The 25423-nt window shown below is 46.9% G+C and overlaps 6 protein-coding genes across 6 annotated transcripts; 3 read left to right on the plus strand and 3 right to left on the minus strand.

Moving 5' to 3' along the window:
- Positions 1 to 9171: 9171 nt before the first annotated feature.
- H3C15 (H3 clustered histone 15) lies at positions 9172 to 9584 on the minus strand. The gene has a single exon (XM_069478867.1). The coding sequence runs from the start codon at positions 9581 to 9583 to the stop codon at positions 9173 to 9175; it is 411 nt and encodes a 136-aa protein (XP_069334968.1). The 5' UTR covers position 9584; the 3' UTR covers position 9172.
- A 993-nt stretch (positions 9585 to 10577) lies between these two features.
- Positions 10578 to 11112, minus strand: LOC138390049 (histone H2A type 2-A). The gene has a single exon (XM_069478868.1). It carries the CDS (start codon positions 11060 to 11062, stop codon positions 10670 to 10672), a length of 393 nt encoding a protein of 130 aa, XP_069334969.1. The 5' UTR covers positions 11063 to 11112; the 3' UTR covers positions 10578 to 10669.
- Positions 11113 to 11385: 273 nt separating this feature from the next.
- LOC138390050 (histone H2B type 2-E) lies at positions 11386 to 11899 on the plus strand. Its single transcript, XM_069478869.1, has one exon. The coding sequence runs from the start codon at positions 11409 to 11411 to the stop codon at positions 11787 to 11789; it is 381 nt and encodes a 126-aa protein (XP_069334970.1). The 5' UTR covers positions 11386 to 11408; the 3' UTR covers positions 11790 to 11899.
- A 4058-nt stretch (positions 11900 to 15957) lies between these two features.
- On the minus strand, positions 15958 to 16422 carry LOC138390051 (histone H2B type 2-E). Its single transcript, XM_069478871.1, has one exon. It carries the CDS (start codon positions 16397 to 16399, stop codon positions 16019 to 16021), a length of 381 nt encoding a protein of 126 aa, XP_069334972.1. The 5' UTR covers positions 16400 to 16422; the 3' UTR covers positions 15958 to 16018.
- A 296-nt stretch (positions 16423 to 16718) lies between these two features.
- LOC138390052 (histone H2A type 2-A) lies at positions 16719 to 17245 on the plus strand. The gene has a single exon (XM_069478872.1). The coding sequence runs from the start codon at positions 16746 to 16748 to the stop codon at positions 17136 to 17138; it is 393 nt and encodes a 130-aa protein (XP_069334973.1). The 5' UTR covers positions 16719 to 16745; the 3' UTR covers positions 17139 to 17245.
- Positions 17246 to 18224: 979 nt separating this feature from the next.
- On the plus strand, positions 18225 to 18635 carry LOC138390053 (histone H3). Its single transcript, XM_069478873.1, has one exon. It carries the CDS (start codon positions 18225 to 18227, stop codon positions 18633 to 18635), a length of 411 nt encoding a protein of 136 aa, XP_069334974.1.
- The last annotated feature ends 6788 nt before the right edge of the window (positions 18636 to 25423 follow it).

Genomic DNA, 25423 nt, shown 5'->3' on the forward strand with positions numbered 1-25423 from the left:
AAGGCTTACTTCTCACAGCTGCCCTTTGCCTATGCTGCCTGTGGTCCAGCCACAATTCTTCTGTCTTTGTCTGTGCTGTCCTCTCAGCTTGGATTACACCACTTTCCCAGAACCCTTAATCTAACATGTCACAAATCCTAAATATTCTTTAGACCCCAGCTCAAATATCACCTCCTACAACGGTTTCTTTATTTGCTCAGCTGTCATTAATCTTTCCCTCTTAGGTCCTACAGAGCTCAACCTGTTTCTTGTTACCATCGATCACAGAACACCTTCCACTCTGGCTATGGATAACTGGGTCACCTCCCCACAAGGACTGACATCGGGTTGTTCGTGTGTGCACAGAAAGATTCAAAAGAAACATTAAGTCTTTTAAAATCAGTGAGGTGATTTTTACTTTCTTCTTTGTAGTTTTCTTTAGCCAGTGTTTTTAAACCATAGGTTGTAACCCCTAGTAAAATTAATTTACTTGGTAGGGATCACCTTGTTCTTTCATTTTGCCCTTTTGTAAGAAGAAGAAGAGAAAATAGAGTTCATCACAAATAGTATCATTTTGTGAAACTTCTTACAATTTATATTTTTGTGTGAATGTGACTGGGAGGACATGTAAAGTGTATTTTTTACTGCAGGAGAACTGTGCCGTACTGTACATATATTGATATTATTTGTGTCTATTCCACACATCCATCACTTTCCCCTGAAGCAGTGACCCTAATACAAAAGAAAAGCAAAACACAAAACCTAGGCTCAGATTCCACCTTGGCCACTTTTTAGACGAGTAACTCATGTTTCCAGGTGTCTTGTCTTCAACAGAAATTTCTTTACCTGTAAAATGGGAAAACAGCCATTTCTCCTTTGCAGGGTTGTTGTGGACTCAAATGAGAGGCTGTTAGTGAAAGGCTTTTTTCAGTCATAAGGCACCCAGGAACCCAGCCATTCTTACTGCCTGGGCCAGTAAGTCTAGATGAGGCTAGGTGGCTCTCTAGATGCTAATCACATACAGATTAGGTAATTTACCCATTATTTGGCATACATTTGTCTTATTTCACAACACGATTATAATATTCCCAAGGGAAAGATCTAGCATCTGTGTCAATTGATGTTTATTATAGTATTAATGAAATTGCTAATGATTATTAATTTATTGCCATGTTGAGATTCTGAATACTTTGTTGGACTGTATTTATCTCATTTTATACCCACAGTAATACTATGAATTATATATATTTATTTTACACATATTACACTGAGACACTGAGCCACTACTCTAGCCCCATGTATTTTTTTATTCTAGCTCTTCCCAGGCAAATGAATGTAAACAACATCACGCTAGTTGCCCACCTGGTTCAGGCCTTTTCATGAAGCATCTAGCCAAGGGCCGTCAACATTTCCCTGACCTGCCCCCAGAAGCTAGGAGTTTCCCAAGCAGAAACAAAGCCTGTCCCCTAACCACCACACTCACGGACACAGGGAGGGTGGGTAGTAATGCACAGCTGTCATGCTTAGTTTTACACGTACGCAGTGACTGAGAGAAGGGCCTTTTGGGGGTGAAGAGTGCAAGGGTGCTTAAAGAAGGAAAACCAGGGGAAGTCTAGGCCTGCTTCCTGAGGGCCCTCCCAGGAGGCTTAGAGCTCAGGAACTGTAATGGGTTGAAGAGTGTTCCCCAAAATTCATGTCTACCCAGAACCTCAGAATGTGGACTCATTTGGAAATAGGTCCTTTGCAGATGTAATTAGTTAAGGATCTTGAGATGAAATCCTCCTGATTCAGGGTTGGCCTTAAATTCAATGACTGGTATGTTTATACGAGAAAGAAGAGAAAGATTTGAACACACAGAGACACAAGGAAGAAGTGCATGTGAGGATGGAGGCAGAGTTACGCTGTCACAAGCCAAAGAACAGCAGGAGCCACCAGAAGCTGAAAGAGGCAAAGAAGGATTCTTTCCGAGAGCCTTTGGGAGGAGCGTGGTACCTTGATTTCAGCCTCTGGTCGCCAGAACTGTGAAAGAATAAATTTATGTTGTTTTAAGGCGCCCAGTTTGTGGAAATTTGTTATGGCAACCGTGGGAAACTAATGCAGGTTGAGTATCCCTTATCTGAAATCCTTGGGACTGGAAGTGTTTCTGATTTCAGATTTTTTCACATTTTGGAATATTTGAATATACACAATGAGATCTTGGGGATCTAAACACAAAATGCATTTATGTTGCATATATTCCTTATGTACACACCACTGTCCAGTTTCTCCAACAGCTTGACTTTCTGTGCTATCAACATAAATGCTTCCTTTAAAAAAAAAAAAAATTGTCACTGTTACCCATAGGGGTATCTGCAGGCCTTTTCAACATTTTCCACAATATCTGTACCACAGAGAAGAGAATAAGCAAAAAAGCACAGTAATGCCCATAGGTTGCGGCTCCAAGTGGGGCATAGTTAGAACCTGCAGTTGGTGTCAGGCCTGCCTTCCTGCAGTTTTATTGCCCTTTGTGGGTGTGCTTGCCTGAGGGATCTGGGTGTGTGGGAACTGGGAGGGCCTTTTTCCCCTTGGGGATGATGAGTAAACTGCGTGTTGTGTGCCTGCATTTTGATGACAACCACTCACATGAAGTCAGGTGTGGAATTTTCCACTTGTGGCATCATGTGGGCGCGCAAACATTTTCGGATTTTGGAGCATTTTGGATTTCAGATTTTCAGATTAGGGATGCTCAACCCATACAGTGTCCTAGCAGCAATCCGGGTGTGAGCTTTCCTCAAGAGCAAGCAGGGCTTGCCACTATTGCCACAGGCCCACAGTGAAGCCAGCCTGTGGCCTTCCTGCCCCAGGTGGCCTCTGGGAGCTCTGCAGAGAGCCACGGTGAGGGAGGCCAACAATCGTCTAGGAGAGCTCAGTGCCACTTGCACAGACAGGAGATGCCTCCAGAAACTCTGGGCTGAGCAGGTCAGGGAGGCTGGTGAGGCCCGTGAAGGAGCTAGTCTGCAGCAAGGAAAGGTTCATGTGGGGCCCTGCGTCTCCCATTCCTGATCCCTTTTCTCCTCTGCTGCCCTCTTCCTTCTTTCCCTTCTTCCCTCCAAGTACACCTTATACTCTGCTCCTGATCACACTCAAATCTCCCTCCCCCAAATAAAAAGAACCTAGTGTCTTCTGGGAGTGTAAGAATGGTGTATTAGTTTCCTACTGCTGCTTTCATAAATTATCACAAACTTAATGGCTTAAAGCAAATTTATTCTCATATAGTTCTGGAGGTCAGAAGCCCAAAATGAATCTTAAGGGGCTAAAATAAGCGTGTGAGGGACTGTTTCATTCTGGAGACTCCAGGGGCAGCTTCTTGACTCTTCTAGCTTCTAGAAAGTGGCATTTTTTGACCCCTGGCCACATCACTCTAATCTCTGCTTCTGTCAACACCAACTTCTTTCTCATTGGTCCTCTTATCTCCCTCTGACTCATGTGATTACATTTAGTGCCCTTCTTGATAATTTAAGATAAGCTCTCCATCTCAAGGTCCTTAATATATTCACATCTGCAAAGTCCCTTTGCCTATACGGTAACATTCACAAATTCTAGGGATTGGGGCATGGATATCTTTGGGGGAGCTATTGTTCAGTCTGCCACAAATATATACCCCTCCTTAAAGCATCGCCTTTCAAGCACTGATCCCATTGAGGGGGTTGCTAGTGGGGAACTCTGCCCTCAGTGAAGGCCACCAGAAGCAGGCCAATGGTAGACTTTAGCCATTTGTGGGCAAGGGGTACAGCCCAGGGCACCGACCTGCTCCCTCTTTTGGGGCCAATCTGGAAATTCCTTCTAAAGTTCAGGTTATACCAGCTCCTGGCCTGCAAATTCCTGAGAATTCTGAGAGCTGGGAGGGGCCTGGGTACTGTGCCCTTTGAATGAGAATTCTGAGGCCAGTGGAATCAGGTCCCTCAACAGGCATTTCCTGCCCCTCTCCTGTGCTCCAGGCACCCTCAGGATGCCAATTTACAGAGAGGAACAAGGCAAAACACCCACTCTGATGGAACTTAGAATCTGGCGGGGGAACTGGAAGGATCAATTAATCCTGGGGAATTGCTAAAACAGGAAAAGGGTATGTTTGTTAGAACCCAAGAAGAATGCTGTCTCTTGGCCTGAGAAGGAGCAGTAGGGATGATGGGTGGCGGTGGCTGATGTGGTGGGACACAAGAGGAAAGTTTCATAGGGCTGAATCCTGAAGACAGCATGCCTATGAAGGATGGGAAGATATTTGGACAGAAGAAAAGCTTTGCCAAGTCATAAGCATAGTTAGGAATTGCAGACATTGGGCAGGGTCAGAACAAACTTGTGTAACTAGGGGAATAGCTAGTGAACATCCAGTCAAAAGCCGGGGGACATTTACAGTTTAGAGGTTGTAAGAAGGTTTACTTTTATTAATTTTTTTGAATAGATAACATTAAATTTTTACTACTGTTCATTTTGGATCAGATACTATACTTGCCACTTCATGGGAATTAGTTTTTTAGCTGTCTCCAAACAACACCATCAGACAGGTACCATTATTCCATTTCACAGATGAGGAACTGAGGCCTGGTGAGATTAAACATCTGCCCAAGTCACACAGGTAGTAAGAGGCAGAACCAGGGCTCTAACTAAAGCTTGTGGCCTTGTACTTAGTTCTGCTTCTCTGTGCTGACTATGACATGTGGACATGGATTTTATTCTGAAGGTAAAGGTGTGGAGAGCATAGAAAGGTTTTAAAGCATTGGAGTGACAAGTTAGTTCTTGCACAGGGTGGATGTTTTTCTCTACTTGATGATAGTGGAGTCAGCGGACAGGGGGTAAGTGGGTAGAGAAGAGACCATTGAAGCAGTGAGGCCCGCAACCCTGTACATCATGTGCCTCCTGTGTGACTTCCCCTCTGAGCTTCCTGTATGAACTCTTCACTTGGTGTTTTCTTTTTCTTTCTTCCTTTTTTTTTTTTTTTGAGACAGACTCTCACTCTGTCACCTGGGCTAGAGTACCAAGGCATCATCCTTAGCTCACAGCAACCTCAAACTCCTGGGCTCAAGGGATCTTCCTGTCTCAGCATCCTGTGTAGCTGGGACTACAGGCGTGTGCCACCATGCCCGGCTAATTTTTTCTATTTTTAGTAGAGACGGGGGTCTCGCTCTTGCTCAGGCTGATCTCAAACTCCTGGCCTCAAGTGACTCTCCCACCTTGGCCACTCAGAATAAGAGTGCTAGGATTACAGGTGTGAGTCACCACCTTGCCCAGCCTTCACTTGGAGTTTTCTGCTTAAGCATATGAACTTTGGAGTCCTTGCACACTGGACAAAATCTCTGGCCTTGGCACTTAATAGTTGTGGGAACATGGGCAAAATACTCAAAGCTCCTAGGCTATAAAGTGAGGAGACAAAACATCTACCTGCCTTGCAGGTTTATCGTGGTGATTAAAAGAGTTATGAAATATAAAGTATTGTCAGAAGTCACTGAGCTTAATTAACATTGTTTCTGAACTTCGGTGCACAATATAGCCCTGTCGATATCACTGTTGCCTCCTTGGGACATACTCTTTCCTGGTGGTCCCCATCCCTCTCCAGCTATCCTTCTTACTCTTGGCGTTCTCCTATTCTACCAACTCCTGCAATGTTCCTGCTCGTTCAGCATGCCTGCCTCAGTCCTTTCTCCTTCTCCCTAACCCCTGGGTAGATCTCATCTAATTCCCTGCTTTTGGTCATCCTTCCTTCTCTGCTGAAGTCTTCCCCACAAGTGTCTTCAGCTGAGCCCCTTTATTAAATAGATTAATATTCCTAACTCCTGGTGGATGTGTTCTAGGTGGATAACAGGAACCTCAATTTTAATGTCAGGAGGGCCTATGTGCATCTTTTGGTTCAAAAGCAATTTCTTCTCCCTGCATTCTCCATCTTAGTTATTTCTACCATCATCTCCTAGCTCCTCAGGCCAGAAGGTCCTTTCTCTCTTACGTTCTCCAAATGCCTAAATCACCAAATCTTATTAAATCTACCCTCTACAATTACCTCACATCCATTACTTCATCTCTGTCCACTCCTAGCAGTGCCTTAGCTAAGGCCACCATCAACTCTGATCAAAGGACCCAATGTCTAATTAACAATACCAGTTTCATGGCAGACTTTTCCTGGAATCAGGCTGGAGAAAAGAATTTTCGAGAGAATGTACATTGCTTTTTGCTTGATTTTGTTTTCTTTAAGACTAATCTGAAATCGAGGAACTCCTTATGTACCTAAAATGATTAGATTTTGATACTGACATAAAAATTGGGTACTGCTTTGTCCCAGCTTCTCAAACCAACAAAGATATTCCAAAAGTTTCCAATTAGGCCTAGGAAGTTTGGCTTTCACAAGATAGTGTCAGGAATGTCAACCTTATCCTGTTATCAAAAAGGTGTCAAAGCTGTCACTAAACTGCCTGGGGCAGTTTGGGAAGCCTCCCACCCCCCAAGGCACTGGAGAATTCCTCATCATTCTCCCAGACCATGCTCACAGTGGGAGCCAGATTCTGTTGCCCTGCCCCTGTGGGGAATATCCCCAAGATGGCTGCTGATAGACAAGGCAGCAGTATTCTGCCAAGGGTCAGAGAGATTGGGTCAGATAGGCTGCACTTCCTCAGAAAGTGAGTGTGCACACACCCATTTGTACTGCCTGTTGCTTCCTCACGCTATGTGAGGGCAGGGGGCTCAGTCGGGCTGAGTGAAGAACCTGTGGAGCTCTTTGATGGTCAATGCCCAGAGTCTTTGTTATGCAGCCATGGAAGAGAACATGAGGCAGACGAGGCATTGCCCTCAAGGTGCCAAGCAGGGAGGGCCTCCACTGTCCCACACCAGCCAAGAGAGACCAGGCCTTGCACTACCTAGCGCACCTTTCTCTATGCCCTCTTTCACAGTCACACTGTACACCCTGCAGTCTTTCAGTCTGGTGAGTAACCAGTCCACTGTCACAGCAGGAGGGGCAGAAGTGGGCAGAAAAGTGAGACAGGTGAAGGCAGGACATAGACATTCCCGCCAAGCTAGTCAAGGATCACTCCCTGAACTGCCTTTGCCATGACATGCACAGGTTGTCCTCAAATCCCAGGGCCAGGGGGAGGTCTTGGGTATCTTTGGTATTTTAGGTTGGTTGACATCTTACATCTTGCTTTTAAATCTGATTTAGTTTCAGTTCAGGGAGTGATCCTTGGGGAAAAGTTCCCTGACATGGAAATCTACATGCTCTGGGGTCTGCTCACCCACTAATGGCTCTGACACATTGGAAGGTCACTCACGCTCAGAGAACTTCAGGTGGCACCTTTGAAAGCAAAGTTCAATAGGTGAGGTGCTGGGTGCAAAGGTGTTGTCCCCAACAGCTCTAAGTGATTGCCACTTCTGCTTATAACTCAGAGTGCAGATCCCAAGGATCCCATCATCCAATGTGGGTCTGAGCAGGCACAATGGGGCCTGTATTAGTTTTCTAGGGATACCATAACAAAAGACCACAGAAATTAATTTTCTCACCATTCTGGAGGCTAGAAGTCCAAGATCAAGGTATTGAGGGCTTTCTCCTTGGCTTGCAGATGGTTATCCCTCTATGTTCTAATAATCTCTTTATAAGAACACCAGTAATCTTGGGTTGGGGCCACCCTAACAACATTTTAACTTAATTTGTTAATCAGTCACTTAATTTGTTAATTTAATTACCACATTTTAACTTAATTTGTTTTTTGTAGAGACAGGGTCTTGCTATGTTGCCCAGACTGGTCTGGAACTCCCAGCCTCAAGAAATCCTCCTGCCTCAGCCCTGCCAGTAACCATGCCTTAATTATCTCTTTAAAGGTCCTGTCTCCAAATACAGTCACCTTCTGAGGTGCTGGGGGTAGGGCTTCAACATATGAATTTGGGCTTGAGGAGGGGGGTAGGAGCACAATTCACCCCAATTACAGCGTTTATATTCTGAAAATCCCTGTGAGACTGGAACGAAAAATCGTGGCACCTCATGTCGGGAATGGCCACAATCCACACTGCCTCTCCCTTTTTCTCACATTCCTTTTGAAGGGCAAAAAACTTTTCAAAAGTGTATCTGCTTCAGTTTCTATTCTCCTCTGGCAATTCTCCAGTCTTGTAATGCTTTTCCCTATAACTGTGCTGACACAAAACAAAAGCAAACTCTGGCCATTTCCAGGTACAAATAAACAATGATAAAGGTTACAAGTCTTGTGTAGTATGGGCTCTGCAATATACTGTCCCACTCCAGTTGAACAGACTCAGTCCTAAAAGAGACCAAGAGGCCTCAGACTTCCACTCTCACCTCATCTAGGAATTGTCTCCCTAACCCAGCTTCAAGTCTGGTCTCACAGCTCTTGGGGCGCTCAGATGCGGGGAGAAGAGGGAAACATTCTGCCTTCCGTTGGTTCATTGCTGCCCAGTAACTTCAACTCAGAGCCTAGCGCTGAATCAGATCTTGAATATGCACACAGAGCTCACGTCTCTGATTCTTTTACTATCCTCCAGAAAAGACAAGGGAGACTCAGCTGGTGACTTCCCTCCCTAGCCCTAAGGCCGCGCCTGGTGAAGCCTTTCGGCGGGAGCGAGGCCGCGGGCGCGGGCCAACCGGCGCGCCGCTCTCGGCTCCGGGAAAAGGCCAACCCAGCCCAGCCCAGCCCAGCCGTCCCCGGGACTGCGAGTGCCGAGCGTCCCCTGGTGACTCCCGGCCTCAGCTCATTCTCCCCTCGGACGCCCTTCTCGCCACCACCAGCCCATCCCCGCTCCCATCTCCCCGCGCCGGGCAAGTTCCAATTCTGGGCCGCCGTCACATAGCAAAGGACGCCCCAGGAGAGCCGGACTGCGGAAACGCGCAAGCCGGCCGCTGCGGGAGGGCCAGTGGCCGCCGCAAAGGTGCAAAACTGCCGTGTCCCGGCCGCGCCCAGGAAAGCAGCGGCCACCTCGCCAGCCCAGATAAGCAAGTTGACCGAACTCCGCTAAATCTCGAAATGGCACCGCAGGAAGGGACTGGACTGGACCGGACACCTGGGCCCCGACTCTTTGTCGGGAGCCTAACTAATTAGTGCTTTCCCCGTTCTAGTGCCGGAAGGAAGAGCTCGGGGGACAAACGATACAGCTCCTTCCCAGTGCTGCTGTGGGTGGCTCTGAAAAGAGCCTTTGGATGTGATGGAACCTCGAACCGAGCGCGCACTTCTTAAGCCCGCTCCCCACGGATGCGACGGGCCAGCTGGATGTCCTTGGGCATGATGGTCACTCGCTTGGCGTGGATGGCACACAGGTTCGTGTCTTCGAACAACCCCACCAGGTAGGCCTCGCTCGCCTCCTGCAGCGCCATCACGGCCGAGCTCTGGAAGCGCAGGTCCGTCTTAAAGTCCTGCGCGATCTCGCGCACCAGCCGCTGGAAGGGCAGCTTGCGGATCAGCAGCTCGGTGGATTTCTGGTAGCGCCGGATCTCCCGCAGGGCCACGGTGCCCGGCCGGTAGCGGTGCGGCTTCTTCACGCCGCCCGTGGCCGGCGCGCTCTTGCGGGCTGCCTTGGTGGCCAGCTGCTTCCTCGGGGCCTTGCCACCGGTCGACTTACGGGCAGTCTGCTTCGTACGGGCCATGGCGAAACAAAACGCAAGCTTACCGACGCCGCGGCAGGGGGAGAAACGAGATCTCGGCCCGCGGCAAGCAGTCTTTATAGGCACAGTCTTTTCCCGATTGGGCGGGACAGTAATTGAAAGTCCCGCGCTGGCTGTCCATTGGCTGTGACGTTTCCTGTCCTAGAGTCACCGGTTGGCTTCGGCAGAATGCTTTCTAACCCCGCCTTCCCGCCCCCCTTTCTGCTTTGCGGTTGGCCAACAGTTTTCCAGCCTTGTTTTTTCCTCATTCTTTCAGGAGTAAAGTCATTTTCGATTGCAGCTTTGTCACATTGTTCCTACCCAGCCCTTCACCTCCTTGGAACACGCTCTCGCCACCGTACCCCTTTTCCTTTCTTCGCTGCGTAGCTCCCAAATTGAACCTCGACCTTCCCTCTGTGTCCCCCTACCCCAGTTGCTTCTTGGCGGATCGTCTTCCGCCTGTTCGGCGCTTTTCCGATGGGAGGGTTGCCCGCCTCCACGGCGCAAGATCCCGCCTCCGAAAGCCCAAGAGGGGAACCTGTGTCTCCGCTGCGAAAGCGCTTAAGGGGGGGGGGGGGGCGGATACTAAGCCAGCCGTTAAACCAAGACCCAGTTCTCTCGCACTCCCCTCTCGACGGGGGCTGGGGAGTGTGTTGGTGATGGCGAGCACGCACCCCCACCCCCAGCACTAGAACTCATCTAAGTATCGGCAAAGGCCTGGGGGATCAGCTGAGGGCTTGACATCAGGTGCTGCCATAGCGCTAATGCTCATGACCGAGCCGCCCGCGGGCGCCCTAGGTGTTTGGGACCTTTACCTGCGCTATTAAGTCTGAAGACTTAAGGACTCAAAGTAGGGAGATGTCGAGACCTAAGAGAAGCGGCTGGGAGCAGGGGACAAATGGTCCCGCCCCCCACCCCTCCCGTTATCTTCAGGTTCGGCATTTATTACTGAGAAACAAGGAGACCCAGAAGACTAGCCTACATAACAGCTCTTTATTTGAAATAGTGGGTGGCTCTGAAAAGAGCCTTTGATTTCACAGGGGATCCCTATCTGAGATGCGGGTTGGGCTGGGCTTCCGGATGTAGGCCTCACTTGCCCTTTGCCTTGTGGTGGCTCTCGGTCTTCTTGGGGAGCAACACGGCCTGGATGTTAGGCAAGACGCCGCCCTGGGCGATGGTGACCTTGCCCAGCAGCTTGTTCAGCTCCTCGTCGTTGCGGATGGCCAGCTGGAGGTGACGAGGAATGATGCGCGTCTTCTTGTTGTCTCGGGCCGCGTTGCCCGCCAGTTCCAGGATTTCCGCGGTCAGGTACTCGAGAACAGCCGCCATATAGACGGGCGCACCGGCCCCCACCCGCTCGGCATAGTTGCCTTTGCGAAGCAAGCGGTGCACTCGCCCCACCGGGAACTGAAGCCCAGCGCGAGACGACCGCGACTTGGCCTTCGCACGGGCTTTGCCTCCTTGCTTGCCACGACCAGACATGACAGCGATAGTTACTGCAAAAGCCTCCTGCTTGACGACCGACAAAGTCGCCGCAAACCGGGCGGCTTCACCCTTTTATAGGCAGAACGGGGATTGTCCACGGAGCATTCTGATTGGCTAAAGCATAGCTTTGTCCCGATGGCCAATACGCTAGCGCAGCCAGAATCCACTCATTTACATAATCTCGTCTCCCGGCTCTGGCGCCGCTGAAAATGCGCCAATCACAACGCAGCGTAATCGGAGCCCTAATTTGCATATAGCCTCTATAAGTACAGAGTCGTTTCCGGTAGACCCCGTCCTGATCCTGTTGTTGCGCTTGCGGTTGTTGCTGCTTGTGCTTGTCGCTATGCCTGAGCCAGCGAAGTCTGCTCCGGCTCCTAAGAAGGGCTCCAAGAAGGCCGTCACCAAAGCCCAGAAAAAGGATGGCAAGAAGCGTAAGCGCAGCCGCAAGGAGAGCTACTCTATCTACGTGTACAAGGTGCTGAAGCAGGTCCACCCGGACACCGGCATCTCGTCCAAGGCCATGGGCATCATGAACTCGTTCGTCAACGACATCTTCGAGCGCATCGCCGGCGAAGCGTCCCGCCTGGCGCATTACAACAAGCGCTCCACCATCACGTCCCGCGAGATCCAGACGGCCGTGCGCCTGCTGCTGCCCGGCGAGCTGGCCAAGCATGCCGTGTCCGAGGGCACCAAGGCGGTCACCAAGTACACCAGCTCCAAGTGAGTCCCTGCTGGGACGCGGCGCTCGCTCGCGCGAGTGGCCGGCCTCTTCACTCCAAAGGCTCTTTTCAGAGCCACCTATTTTTTCCATGAAAGAAGCTGTTTTCCTGTTGGTTTTTCGCAATTTCTTTTAAGTCCCTTTCCCTAACAGCTACCTATTTCTTTACTTAGTTAATATCCGCCGTTCTTCAGATGACGGGAACGGAACACTAGGTGGAGCCATATTCTGTAGGTCAGTCGAGTACTAGCTTAAGAAGAGTCTATGTTCGTGTGCATAGATTTTGCTTGTTCCAAAATGAAACCGTATGCAGCGGATACTAATAAAAATCTCAGAAGAACGGAGAGTGAATGGGTGAAGCAGTGGTTAATTAGGTAAAGCAAGTAGATTTGCGCAATACTGTGAAGTAACTGCAATTTATATCGTTTTCAAAACTTTGTAATAACCTAAAATAAATATTTGTATGGATATGGTAAATCAATACTCTTGAGACCATGCCTCAGGACCTACAGTAAACATTTTTTTCTGTACTTGGGTATTTCAATTCTTTGGTTAAAGCGGTTTTTAGTTTAAACAGCCCTTTTACCTCGTATTCCTTTCAGTACACTGAATAAACGTGTACTGTATTGTTCAGTTTCAAGACGTTAAACAACAGAATAAAATACTACAAAAGGCTGCTTTTTATTTGTCATAAATGGTAGACCTGTTTACTCAGGTGTTGGTACCTACAATTCCCCATAGCTGTATGGTGTTTTAGCATCTTAGGGATAAAGATAAGGAGGAAAGATGCTCAAGGATTGCAAGAAACCAGGCCTGCTAATTATAGAATGTCCTCCAGCGAGTACTCAGCAGCTTGTATCGTTAAAACTACTTAGCCTTAAAAATATTTTTTCCTTCTGTAGTGGACAAGGAGAAAACTGTTTCTTCTGTACGGGACAAGGAAAACTACAATACCATCATAACACCCAACAAATATTGATTCAATAATGACAGTAAATAATATACAATGTATATTGAAATTTCTCCAACTGTCAAAAAAAAATCCTGTATAGCTGCTTTATTACTTTCCTATGGTTGCTGTAACAAATTACTACACACTTGGTGGTTTAAAACACTTTATTCTCTTACAATTATGGATGTCAGAGGTAAAAAATCGGTTTCACTACCTAGAAATCAAGACTGCTCCCTCTAGAGGCTCTAATGGAGTCTGTTTCCATCTCTTCTCCAGCTTCTAGAGGGGTTTTTCTGATTTTATTGTCCCTTCCTACATCTTCAAAGTCAGCATCCTACCATTTTCAAATCTCTGCTTTTTGCCTTCTTCCCTTGACCTTCTTAAGAGCCTTTCTCTTATAAAAACTTTGGTGTTTATACTTGGGGTCTAAACCAGAGAGATAATCCAGGATTCTCTCTCAATCTCAGAATCACATCTGCAAAGTCCCCTTTGGCCATGTAAGGTAACATTCACAAGTTCTGGGGATTAGAATGTGGACATACTTAGGGGCCATATTCAGCCTACCGAAGCTGTTGACTACTGTTATGGGTTGAATTATGGCTACAAATACAAGCTGAAGTCTAACCCCCAACGCCTTACAATTTTGCCTTATTTGGAATAGGGTCTTTGTAGATGTAATCAAGTTAAAAATGAGGTCATTAGGGCAGGCCCTAATCCAATATAATTGGTATCCTTATAATAAAACATAGAGACACACAGGAAGAAGACTGTGGCAGAGATTACAGTTATGATGCCTCAAACCAAGGAAGAACTGGGGCTACCAGACACTGAAAGACAAGAAAAGCCCTAGTGGCTTTGGAGAGAACATGGCCCTGCAAACACTTTGATTTCAGACTTCTAGCCTCTAGAACCATAAGAAAATAAATTTCTGTTGTTTTGAGCCATATAGTTAATGGATTTTGTTATGGTACCCCTAGGAAACTAAAACAACTACTAAACTTTTTAATAGATTTACATGGTTTAAGTTTTTAAATAAAATTTCACATATTTTTATCCCTGTCATTCCTTTTATAATGGTAATATTAATTTTTGGCCTTAGTCAAATATTGATTTTAGCACTTGGATATTTGGTCCAAATGTGTCCTTTGAGCACCTCTATTTGTCTTTATCTATATACTATTTGACTTCTGTGAGAACTTTCGATATGAAAGGTTTATCATTTTTTCTTTTAACCTGGGAAATTATTTGTTAATATTCCGGAAATATTTCAAGATTCAAACCCATTTAAATATGTCAGACAATTGGTGTAATTTGAGTCCAAAGGTACAGCAGAGCTCCAAGCTTGGCTAACTCCATCAGGGGCTCAGTTCTCTGTTTCCCCCCACACTGTGCCCTCCCCTGCATATTCTCTATAATCATTCTTTCCTTCATACCCACAAACCACCCCATCCTGATGCTGCTTCTTGAAAGCAAAGAAACATCTTTCCCAAAAGAAAACAGCACTCTACACTCCCTTACTCAGTTCAATTCCCGAAATGTTAAAATGCCAATTAGATGGGTCTACATTCCTGAACAAACCACAGTGGGAAGGCAATTAGGCCAACATTTAAACTAATCAGTCCAACCCTAAAAACTGTGGGTAAAATCTACTTTCTGGAAAACATATGTAGCAGTACTGTTACAGAAACAAAAATAAATGCTAATAGTACCCATCATTTCCACTGCTCTGTGTTCATAAATAGTCCTTAAAGGCAGTTTCGTATTGTCTTCGCTGAGCCCCAGGTGCATCTCTCAAACTGCCAACTGCACCTATCAACTTGCATATCAAACAGCTTCTGAAAAATCAGAACTCTGGATCTCCCCCTTCAGTGCCCCAACCAATACCTTCTCCCAGTATTCCAACCTAATTAACACCACCACTGTCTACCAAATTGCTCAAGCCAAACATCTAGGGATTTCACTCTTACCTAAATTCTATTCTTCAGCAAGACCTATTGAGTCAACCTCTAAAACATAATCCAACATTTATGTCTCCATTACTACCACTGTACTCCAATCCAACATATCTATCCAGTGGTTATCTCACTTTAGAATTCCTCAATCACCCTGAGACCTTGTTAACACAAATTATTGGGACCTGAAGAACGTTCATTTTTAATAGATGCTGGTTGGCACACTAGAAGAATCATTGCTCTAGCCTACATTGCAAGAGTCTAATTTGTTCCCTTGCTTCTACTGTGGCCAGACTAGGAGTTATGATTCCCAAAGCATCCAGCACGATCTTTAAAGCTAACGAGGTTGTGTTATTCCACTTCCTATCTCTAGTAGTACAAGCGCTCCCAAAGCACTGAGAATACACCCAATCAACCTACCTTGGGACCGTATTTGGGACTCTTTCTGCTCTTCAAGCATTTCAAACTGTGGCTTCAAAAATTATGCATTATTTTGTTGCCATTGTATGAAACTAATGCTTAAGTAGGACAAGCTTTTCTGAGTAATTCTTGGGGGGAAGATCCTACCATATAATACTAAGTGGATTTTAGGGTATGTGAAGTAGAAAGCATGGATGGCACCAGCATTATCGGTTAATTTCTGGGTTATCAAAATGAGGCTTCCATCTACCTCACTGAGGAATCTTCACATAAATGGTGTAGGCACGTGTCTGTGAACCAAGGACACAAATGCAAAATTTCTAGGCACCATACATACAAGTTGAATTACTTGTTAATATCTACCTCAGAAACACATAATGCAAAATATTAAATTCCACCACTTCACCGCTGTTAAAGACTAGAATATCGTACCTTTGTTCATTCAACTTTCTATCTTGCACAAACATCAGAATTAACAGTTAAGTTGCTTTCTAAAGAAATGCTGAGCACATATTCACAGCTGAGACTAAGCTAAAGTCAGTTTCAGGTCCAGTCTTCTCTGGCAACCCCCAGCGTATCTGTGGTTAAAACTCGTCCACCAACTCACATAACCAAGCCTACACCAATGCTTAAACAGATGAGACGTGGATGCTTGTACTTAGTTCAGCTTTATTGAACTCCTGACCTCAACCGATTATGCCGCCTCGGCTTCAAAGAGTGCTAGGATCACCGGCGTGAGCCACCGCGCCCGGCAAGTTGTTGACTTTAACCAGAGGCAATACCAAAAACAAAACTGCGAAGAACAACACGGGACAGCTTCTTTCATGGAGAAAATAGGGGGCTCTGAAAAGAGCCTTTGGAGTGAAGAGGCCGGCCACTCGCGCGAGCGAGCGCCGCGTCCCAGCAGGGACTCACTTGGAGCTGGTGTACTTGGTGACCGCCTTGGTGCCCTCGGACACGGCATGCTTGGCCAGCTCGCCGGGCAGCAGCAGGCGCACGGCCGTCTGGATCTCGCGGGACGTGATGGTGGAGCGCTTGTTGTAATGCGCCAGGCGGGACGCTTCGCCGGCGATGCGCTCGAAGATGTCGTTGACGAACGAGTTCATGATGCCCATGGCCTTGGACGAGATGCCGGTGTCCGGGTGGACCTGCTTCAGCACCTTGTACACGTAGATAGAGTAGCTCTCCTTGCGGCTGCGCTTACGCTTCTTGCCATCCTTTTTCTGGGCTTTGGTGACGGCCTTCTTGGAGCCCTTCTTAGGAGCCGGAGCAGACTTCGCTGGCTCAGGCATAGCGACAAGCACAAGCAGCAACAACCGCAAGCGCAACAACAGGATCAGGACGGGGTCTACCGGAAACGACTCTGTACTTATAGAGGCTATATGCAAATTAGGGCTCCGATTACGCTGCGTTGTGATTGGCGCATTTTCAGCGGCGCCAGAGCCGGGAGACGAGATTATGTAAATGAGTGGATTCTGGCTGCGCTAGCGTATTGGCCATCGGGACAAAGCTATGCTTTAGCCAATCAGAATGCTCCGTGGACAATCCCCGTTCTGCCTATAAAAGGGTGAAGCCGCCCGGTTTGCGGCGACTTTGTCGGTCGTCAAGCAGGAGGCTTTTGCAGTAACTATCGCTGTCATGTCTGGTCGTGGCAAGCAAGGAGGCAAAGCCCGTGCGAAGGCCAAGTCGCGGTCGTCTCGCGCTGGGCTTCAGTTCCCGGTGGGGCGAGTGCACCGCTTGCTTCGCAAAGGCAACTATGCCGAGCGGGTGGGGGCCGGTGCGCCCGTCTATATGGCGGCTGTTCTCGAGTACCTGACCGCGGAAATCCTGGAACTGGCGGGCAACGCGGCCCGAGACAACAAGAAGACGCGCATCATTCCTCGTCACCTCCAGCTGGCCATCCGCAACGACGAGGAGCTGAACAAGCTGCTGGGCAAGGTCACCATCGCCCAGGGCGGCGTCTTGCCTAACATCCAGGCCGTGTTGCTCCCCAAGAAGACCGAGAGCCACCACAAGGCAAAGGGCAAGTGAGGCCTACATCCGGAAGCCCAGCCCAACCCGCATCTCAGATAGGGATCCCCTGTGAAATCAAAGGCTCTTTTCAGAGCCACCCACTATTTCAAATAAAGAGCTGTTATGTAGGCTAGTCTTCTGGGTCTCCTTGTTTCTCAGTAATAAATGCCGAACCTGAAGATAACGGGAGGGGTGGGGGGCGGGACCATTTGTCCCCTGCTCCCAGCCGCTTCTCTTAGGTCTCGACATCTCCCTACTTTGAGTCCTTAAGTCTTCAGACTTAATAGCGCAGGTAAAGGTCCCAAACACCTAGGGCGCCCGCGGGCGGCTCGGTCATGAGCATTAGCGCTATGGCAGCACCTGATGTCAAGCCCTCAGCTGATCCCCCAGGCCTTTGCCGATACTTAGATGAGTTCTAGTGCTGGGGGTGGGGGTGCGTGCTCGCCATCACCAACACACTCCCCAGCCCCCGTCGAGAGGGGAGTGCGAGAGAACTGGGTCTTGGTTTAACGGCTGGCTTAGTATCCGCCCCCCCCCCCCCCTTAAGCGCTTTCGCAGCGGAGACACAGGTTCCCCTCTTGGGCTTTCGGAGGCGGGATCTTGCGCCGTGGAGGCGGGCAACCCTCCCATCGGAAAAGCGCCGAACAGGCGGAAGACGATCCGCCAAGAAGCAACTGGGGTAGGGGGACACAGAGGGAAGGTCGAGGTTCAATTTGGGAGCTACGCAGCGAAGAAAGGAAAAGGGGTACGGTGGCGAGAGCGTGTTCCAAGGAGGTGAAGGGCTGGGTAGGAACAATGTGACAAAGCTGCAATCGAAAATGACTTTACTCCTGAAAGAATGAGGAAAAAACAAGGCTGGAAAACTGTTGGCCAACCGCAAAGCAGAAAGGGGGGCGGGAAGGCGGGGTTAGAAAGCATTCTGCCGAAGCCAACCGGTGACTCTAGGACAGGAAACGTCACAGCCAATGGACAGCCAGCGCGGGACTTTCAATTACTGTCCCGCCCAATCGGGAAAAGACTGTGCCTATAAAGACTGCTTGCCGCGGGCCGAGATCTCGTTTCTCCCCCTGCCGCGGCGTCGGTAAGCTTGCGTTTTGTTTCGCCATGGCCCGTACGAAGCAGACTGCCCGTAAGTCGACCGGTGGCAAGGCCCCGAGGAAGCAGCTGGCCACCAAGGCAGCCCGCAAGAGCGCGCCGGCCACGGGCGGCGTGAAGAAGCCGCACCGCTACCGGCCGGGCACCGTGGCCCTGCGGGAGATCCGGCGCTACCAGAAATCCACCGAGCTGCTGATCCGCAAGCTGCCCTTCCAGCGGCTGGTGCGCGAGATCGCGCAGGACTTTAAGACGGACCTGCGCTTCCAGAGCTCGGCCGTGATGGCGCTGCAGGAGGCGAGCGAGGCCTACCTGGTGGGGTTGTTCGAAGACACGAACCTGTGTGCCATCCACGCCAAGCGAGTGACCATCATGCCCAAGGACATCCAGCTGGCCCGTCGCATCCGTGGGGAGCGGGCTTAAGAAGTGCGCGCTCGGTTCGAGGTTCCATCACATCCAAAGGCTCTTTTCAGAGCCACCCACAGCAGCACTGGGAAGGAGCTGTATCGTTTGTCCCCCGAGCTCTTCCTTCCGGCACTAGAACGGGGAAAGCACTAATTAGTTAGGCTCCCGACAAAGAGTCGGGGCCCAGGTGTCCGGTCCAGTCCAGTCCCTTCCTGCGGTGCCATTTCGAGATTTAGCGGAGTTCGGTCAACTTGCTTATCTGGGCTGGCGAGGTGGCCGCTGCTTTCCTGGGCGCGGCCGGGACACGGCAGTTTTGCACCTTTGCGGCGGCCACTGGCCCTCCCGCAGCGGCCGGCTTGCGCGTTTCCGCAGTCCGGCTCTCCTGGGGCGTCCTTTGCTATGTGACGGCGGCCCAGAATTGGAACTTGCCCGGCGCGGGGAGATGGGAGCGGGGATGGGCTGGTGGTGGCGAGAAGGGCGTCCGAGGGGAGAATGAGCTGAGGCCGGGAGTCACCAGGGGACGCTCGGCACTCGCAGTCCCGGGGACGGCTGGGCTGGGCTGGGCTGGGTTGGCCTTTTCCCGGAGCCGAGAGCGGCGCGCCGGTTGGCCCGCGCCCGCGGCCTCGCTCCCGCCGAAAGGCTTCACCAGGCGCGGCCTTAGGGCTAGGGGATTCACCAACTCGGTCTCGCGGCATTTCTGTCTTACAAAGTTGGGGATTTCTGCTCTTTGGCTGCGAATCGGTTGTAGATGTGGCCAGTAATGCCTCCGCCAGCTGGATAACATTCCCCACATTCTGTTTCCCAAGTCAACCCCGCGGGGTAGGGGTGGGTGCGTACTTGTGAAGTTGCCCTTAATTGAACCGATCTTCGCCCATCCAGGTCCACAGACGGAGACTTACTCTCACCTTGGGAAGGCACTCTAAAAGTTGCGATCTGTATCGTTCCTTAAGGTGTTTTCTTTAGACATGTGAGGAGTTCTGTTTTTGTATCCCCCGGAAGACATCAGATTTTGCCCTGCGGACAGAATTTCTTTGGAATGTAGTAGGGAATTGCAGTTTGTTCAAGAGCAGTGAATGAAGTGTACATCTAAAGAGAGGCAGGGAGAGAATAGGAGGAAGGATGGCAGAGGTGAGAGAAGGGATGCGAAACAAGTGTGGGGACCTCACTGATGGTGAATTGGGACCTGAGGTCCCTTAAAAGGGTAGGGCCAAAGCTCGTGACCCTTAAGCAGAAAAAGGCTCCAGAGACAAAAGATTTGGATCTCAAATTTCCTCATGTGTAAAACAGGATAATTGCACCCACTTCAGGATTACTGTGAGGATGAAAAGAGGTTCTACACCCCATACAAAATATTTAGAACAGAGCCTCACATGTAATAAATCAGTATTAATGGCATCATTAACAACCATGATAATATCTGCAACCTGCAACTAGAAACCACTGCAATAGAGAAAATTACCCGGAACAAAGTGAAATTGCCAGCCAGATTAAAATTTATTATTTTGTTCAATAGGAATCCCAGTATCTTTTCATAGAAGGGGGCAGCTATGTAAGTTTGCAGAAAGGGGAACCAGATCTTTGGGCTCTGTGAGGAGAAGACATGCACTCTAATGGAAGGCATGCTATGGTAAGTGGCAAAGAAAGATGCACATTGAATTATCGGGAGTTCAGAGGCAAAGATCAATTCTGGAGGTCTTCTTGTAGGAAAACTTTGTCTAATCCAGGCAGAAGAACCAGAAAAATAAAAGGTTTGTGGATGGTGGCTACTCCACAGGGTAGGCCAAGACCAGTGATGAGAAATAAATTTTTAGTGGTGGAGACTTTGAGGCCAGCTTATTTAGAATCTTGAATGCCAAAAGGGAGGGGATAGGTTTTATGCTATAAACAGTGTAGGAGAAAAGATTCAAATGGGTGGATTATAGAAGAGAAAGCATTAAATCTAATATGCTGAGATGCTCATAATGACTAATAATCAGAGAATGGCAAATTAAACAATAATGAGATGTCACTTTATACTGGATAGTTCAGCAAACAGTGGAAAGTTGAATAATGCTAAGGATTGGCTGGGATGGAGGGCTTAGATGCTTGGTGCCCTGCGGGGGGGACAGCCACAGATCATAGGAACCAGCAATTCTTGGATATCTATCCAAAAGAAATTCTCACACAGGTCTCTGAGAGAACAGGACAAGAATGATGGGACATTGTAAACAATGTGGACATTCTTCACTGGGAGAGTGGATAAACTGTGACACGTTCCATGGAGTATTCTGCACCAATAAGAGACTAAATGGACACCTATCTTAATCTATTTGGGCTGCTATAACAAAACACCTTAGACTGGGTAGTTTATAAACAACAAAAATTTATTGTTCACAGTTCTGGGGACTAGAAAGTCCAAGATCAAGGTAACAGTAGATTCAGTGTCTGGTGAGGACTTGTTCCTCACAGATGGTACCTTCTGTGTGTCTTCATGTGGTAGAAGGTGTCCCTTGCACCTCTTTTAGAAGGTCACTAGTTCCATTCATGAGGAGTCTAATGGCATAATCACCTCCTAAGGGCCCACCTCAATACTATCATATTGGTGATTAAGTTTCAACACAAATTTTGGGGAGATGCATTTAGACCATAGCGACACCTAACAAGGACAGATCTTAAAAACATTTCTGAGGGAAATATGGTAATAAATGGAATGAGGTTGAAAACAATACTATATATGTAAATTAAAATAATTAGTACATTTTGAAATCATACATAGAAACAAAAAGACACTGTAGACATAGCAGAATGATTTTCTATGGGATGAGCAAAGATCAGGAAATAAGGATAAAAAGCCAAGAGAAAACCACCAGTGCTGTAAGCAGATGGGTAACATAATCAGCTGTGTTTTAAGGTTAATCTGGGGCAGAGGGTGCAAAAGGAATCAGAAGCGAGCAGCACCTGAGGCAGGAGGCCAAGTCTCAGACCAGAGATTTAGCAAATGGGAGATGCTGAGGATGAGAACAGGGGAATCAGCCACAGCAGTGGACTGCAGGGAAGTTGTTACCTTTATTGCACGTGGAAGATGGCCTGAACCTGGATGAGGAAAAGGGTGACAAGGGGTTATTGAGGCAAAAAGTAATCAAAGATGACTCTGGACCTTTCTGCCTGAGTGACTGGGAGGACAATGCCACCTTCACAAAGGAATAGGGAGCCTGGGAGGAGGAGCTACTGAAGAGAGTTCAGTTGAGGCCATACTGGGTCAGAGCTGTCGGCTGGAAATAGCATAAGAGATGGCTCCAAGGACAGGCCTCTGAGGAACATCTATATCACTTAGGGATCTGATGGGGACACGAAGTTGGAGAAGAGTTTTATACTGTAACTGGAGGAAAAATATGAACAAATTGAGCTAGATTATTTCTTGGGTGCTTTCTAGCACTAATGGCCTATGGTTCCATTGAATATATATGACAAATATAATATATTAATAGATCCTCAAAGATTATTTGCAATTTGCAGATTTTAGACAAATATTTTAGTAAAATTCAGGAGCATCACGGTGTATCAGGAAATGCCAAGTTATTTAAACTGCATAAACATCAGTTTCTTCCTGTATAAAGTGGAGATAATATTCAACTTTTGATGTTGTTCTGAGGATTTGAATATTCTTAAGTAATACATTCAACACATTATAGCAGTCAAGTCAGCTGGGGGAGTCTATTGATTCTTTATATTGACTTTACATTTTTCTGGTCTAATCCTGAAAAATCTGGCCCTGCCAACCTGTTAACCTCATCCTTACCCAATGTCTCCCTTGCTCTATAAACTCTAGCTATGGAGAACCCCTCCCACCCCCAGTGATTATAAAGCATATAAGAACTAGATTGGGTAAAATATGCAATAAGTACATCCCCTTTGGTTTCTGTGTAACTCCATGGCTTCAATCTTTTTTCACAAAGAACTTTTTACTTGATCCTTAAAATATTCTTGTGAGAAAAGCAGAAATTCTCAATAACATTAAGGATGAAAAAATTTAACTTTGGCAAAACTGGGATTTGCCATGGTTCATATAGTCCAGATTATCTACCGATTTAACTTCTGATTGTTTGGGGGGGGGAAATTATATTCATGCTTATAAGAAATTCAAACAATTCAGAAATGTTCAATGAAGATGGAAAAACCAACACCTATAATTCTGTATTTTTACGTATTTATATTTATTAGTAACATTGTGCATAAATGACAGTTCAGTTCTTTTGGCTCAAGTAGAGAAATAACATGTACATCATGTTAGCTAGAATATAAAGTACAGAGTGAATGGTTTCAAAGGAAGAAAATAAGAATGTAGTGAAAGATGACTCAGGAGGCTCTAGCCTGTGTGCCTGGGAAGCTAATGCTGCTAGTCAGAGAAGTAGGAAGGCTGGAAAGGGATGGTAAGACTTCAGACTACCAGCCCATAATAAAGTTTGATTAGCCAGTGGTATACCCAAGTGTCTCTATGACCATGGCAATGGAAGTAGACCCACACAATGGACTTTGTAATCATTTGTTTATATTTTAGTGGAAGTCCTGAATTCACCCAATGAGGGAAAGAGATGGCAGCCAAGGGCTGGCTATGGGGAGTACCTGAGTCAGTCGCAGATGGAAATGAGAAGAAAACTATTTTGTTAGCAACCAACAAGATAAATTATATTCCTCCCTCACAGTAACAGATGGTTAAAAATAGCACTATATGCTTCATCCTTACAGATGATTAAGATGGTTAAGGAAAAAAAGGCATTTATTTTTTTTTTATTTTTATTTTTTTTGAGACAGAGTCTCACTCTGTTGCCCGGGCTAGAGTGAGTGCCGTGGCGTCAGTCTAGCTCACAGCAACCTCAAACTCCTGGGCTTAAGCGATCCTACTGCCTCAGCCTCCCGACTAGCTGGGACTACAGGCATGCGCCACCATGCCCGGCTAATTTTTTGTATATATATATTTTTAGTTGTCCATATAATTTCTTTCTATTTTTAGTAGAGACGGGGTCTCGCTCTTGCTCAGGCTGGTCTCGAACTCCTGACCTCGAGCGATCCACCCGCCTCGGCCTCCCAGAGTGCTAGGATTACAGGCGTGAGCCACCGCGCCCGGCCAAAAAAGGCATTTATTAATGTAAAAAGATACGTATCTGCATATCCTGATATTTGGCAATATTCAGGTGCTGGACACAGCTAACAGGCTTCAGCCATGCCATATCATAATAGTATTTAGTGGAATTGACAAGTGGGAGCAAGGGTCACTATTAAAATCACTTTAAAGAAGATGTATAAAACAATATATAATGATAAAAGGACCAGATCTTGAAGAAATTAAGAAAAAACCCCATGTCCATTGATTACAAAATTCAATACTATTAAAATTACAAACCAGTATTTAGTAAAACAAGCTACTACATTTTTCATTCATATATCTTTCATGTTTGCCCCAAGTGTTTTGAGAACATAAGGCCATTTTTTTTTTGCTACATTAAATTTATTAGGATCATCCATCTCCTTTCTTTTCCATCAAAGAAAGCAAATATTATGGTTAACAAATTGGTGCAACATATATTCAGATTCCAAATACTTTTTCGTTTAAAGAAAAATTGTTACCTTAGATCAGTGGTTCTCAAACTTTAATGTGTATCAGAATCAGCTGGAGGGCTTATTAAAGCACAAATTGCTAGGTCCCACCTCCCTAGTTTCTCACTCAATAGGTCTGGGGTGGGGCCCAAGATTTTTCCCCAGGTGATCTATGCTGCTAGATTAGAGACCATACTTTGAGAACCACTAATTTAGACAATGGACATGTTTTCCACCCCACTCCCTTTCTTTATTCTTTGATTTCTCTTCAAAGTTTTGATATCTCCTTCAAAGTATCTCAGTGAGGCTCAGATACATTCATCGGCAATGCCTTTAAAGTTAAAAAAAAAACAGTGATATTTGAAATAGAAATGCTGTAAATTGCAGGTGAGACTTAAGAGGGAAAATGAAACATCTTGAGCATTAAAGCTTCTTATTTCTCACAAGCACAGCTACACAAATGTTATCTTTGCCCTTCGTGTCCCTGTCCCACACCCTTTACTGTAGATCTCAGTAGGACACCAGGCATTCTGCTCATCATTCAAAGCCTGGCACTAGCCCCACCTCCAGGGCCAAGCTTTCCCCAATTTCCCATCAGCGGATGATTTCTGTAGCATTAGAACTCCTATAGTAGTTACTGTCTACATTTCTCCTCATGTTGAGTATGTGCTGCCTTGTACTATTGGGCCACTTATTCTTATATGTATTTATTTCTATGTATTTTATGTATTATGCATGTCTTCCCTTTTCTGATGGTAAAGGCAAGTCTTGTATCTCTTGCCTTGCTGGCATCTCCATTGCTAAGCACCATGTTTTTAAACCTAGTTCACCCTCAAGTGTTTGATGCTGATGACAGCAGCCACATGTAAAGACCAATAAAGCAATTGCTGGTTTACCTTTTGGGAACTGACACAGAATTTGATTATGTACGTAGCCAAATTTCGCTGTGAAAATCATAAGCCTAGAATGCCAAAAAAGAAAAAAAGAAAAAAAAAAAAACCAACCCACATGCCAATGTAATAGCTGCAAAACTATAATTAAGAGGTTTAGAAGTGTGGACCCACATTTCAATCCAGATCAGGGCAGTTTAGAAGTTGATAGTGTCTCTGTATTTGCTATGCTGATATATGAGAATACTTTGCTTTTGCCTTGTCAAAATCGTGCTTTCTGGTCTGACAGTGGGTTATATTCCTGAAGGTCTCTCATTCTTGGCTACAATAAGCCCTACAGAT

This window comes from Eulemur rufifrons, chromosome 8 (genome assembly GCF_041146395.1).
Source record: "Eulemur rufifrons isolate Redbay chromosome 8, OSU_ERuf_1, whole genome shotgun sequence".
NCBI lineage: Eukaryota > Metazoa > Chordata > Mammalia > Primates > Lemuridae > Eulemur > Eulemur rufifrons.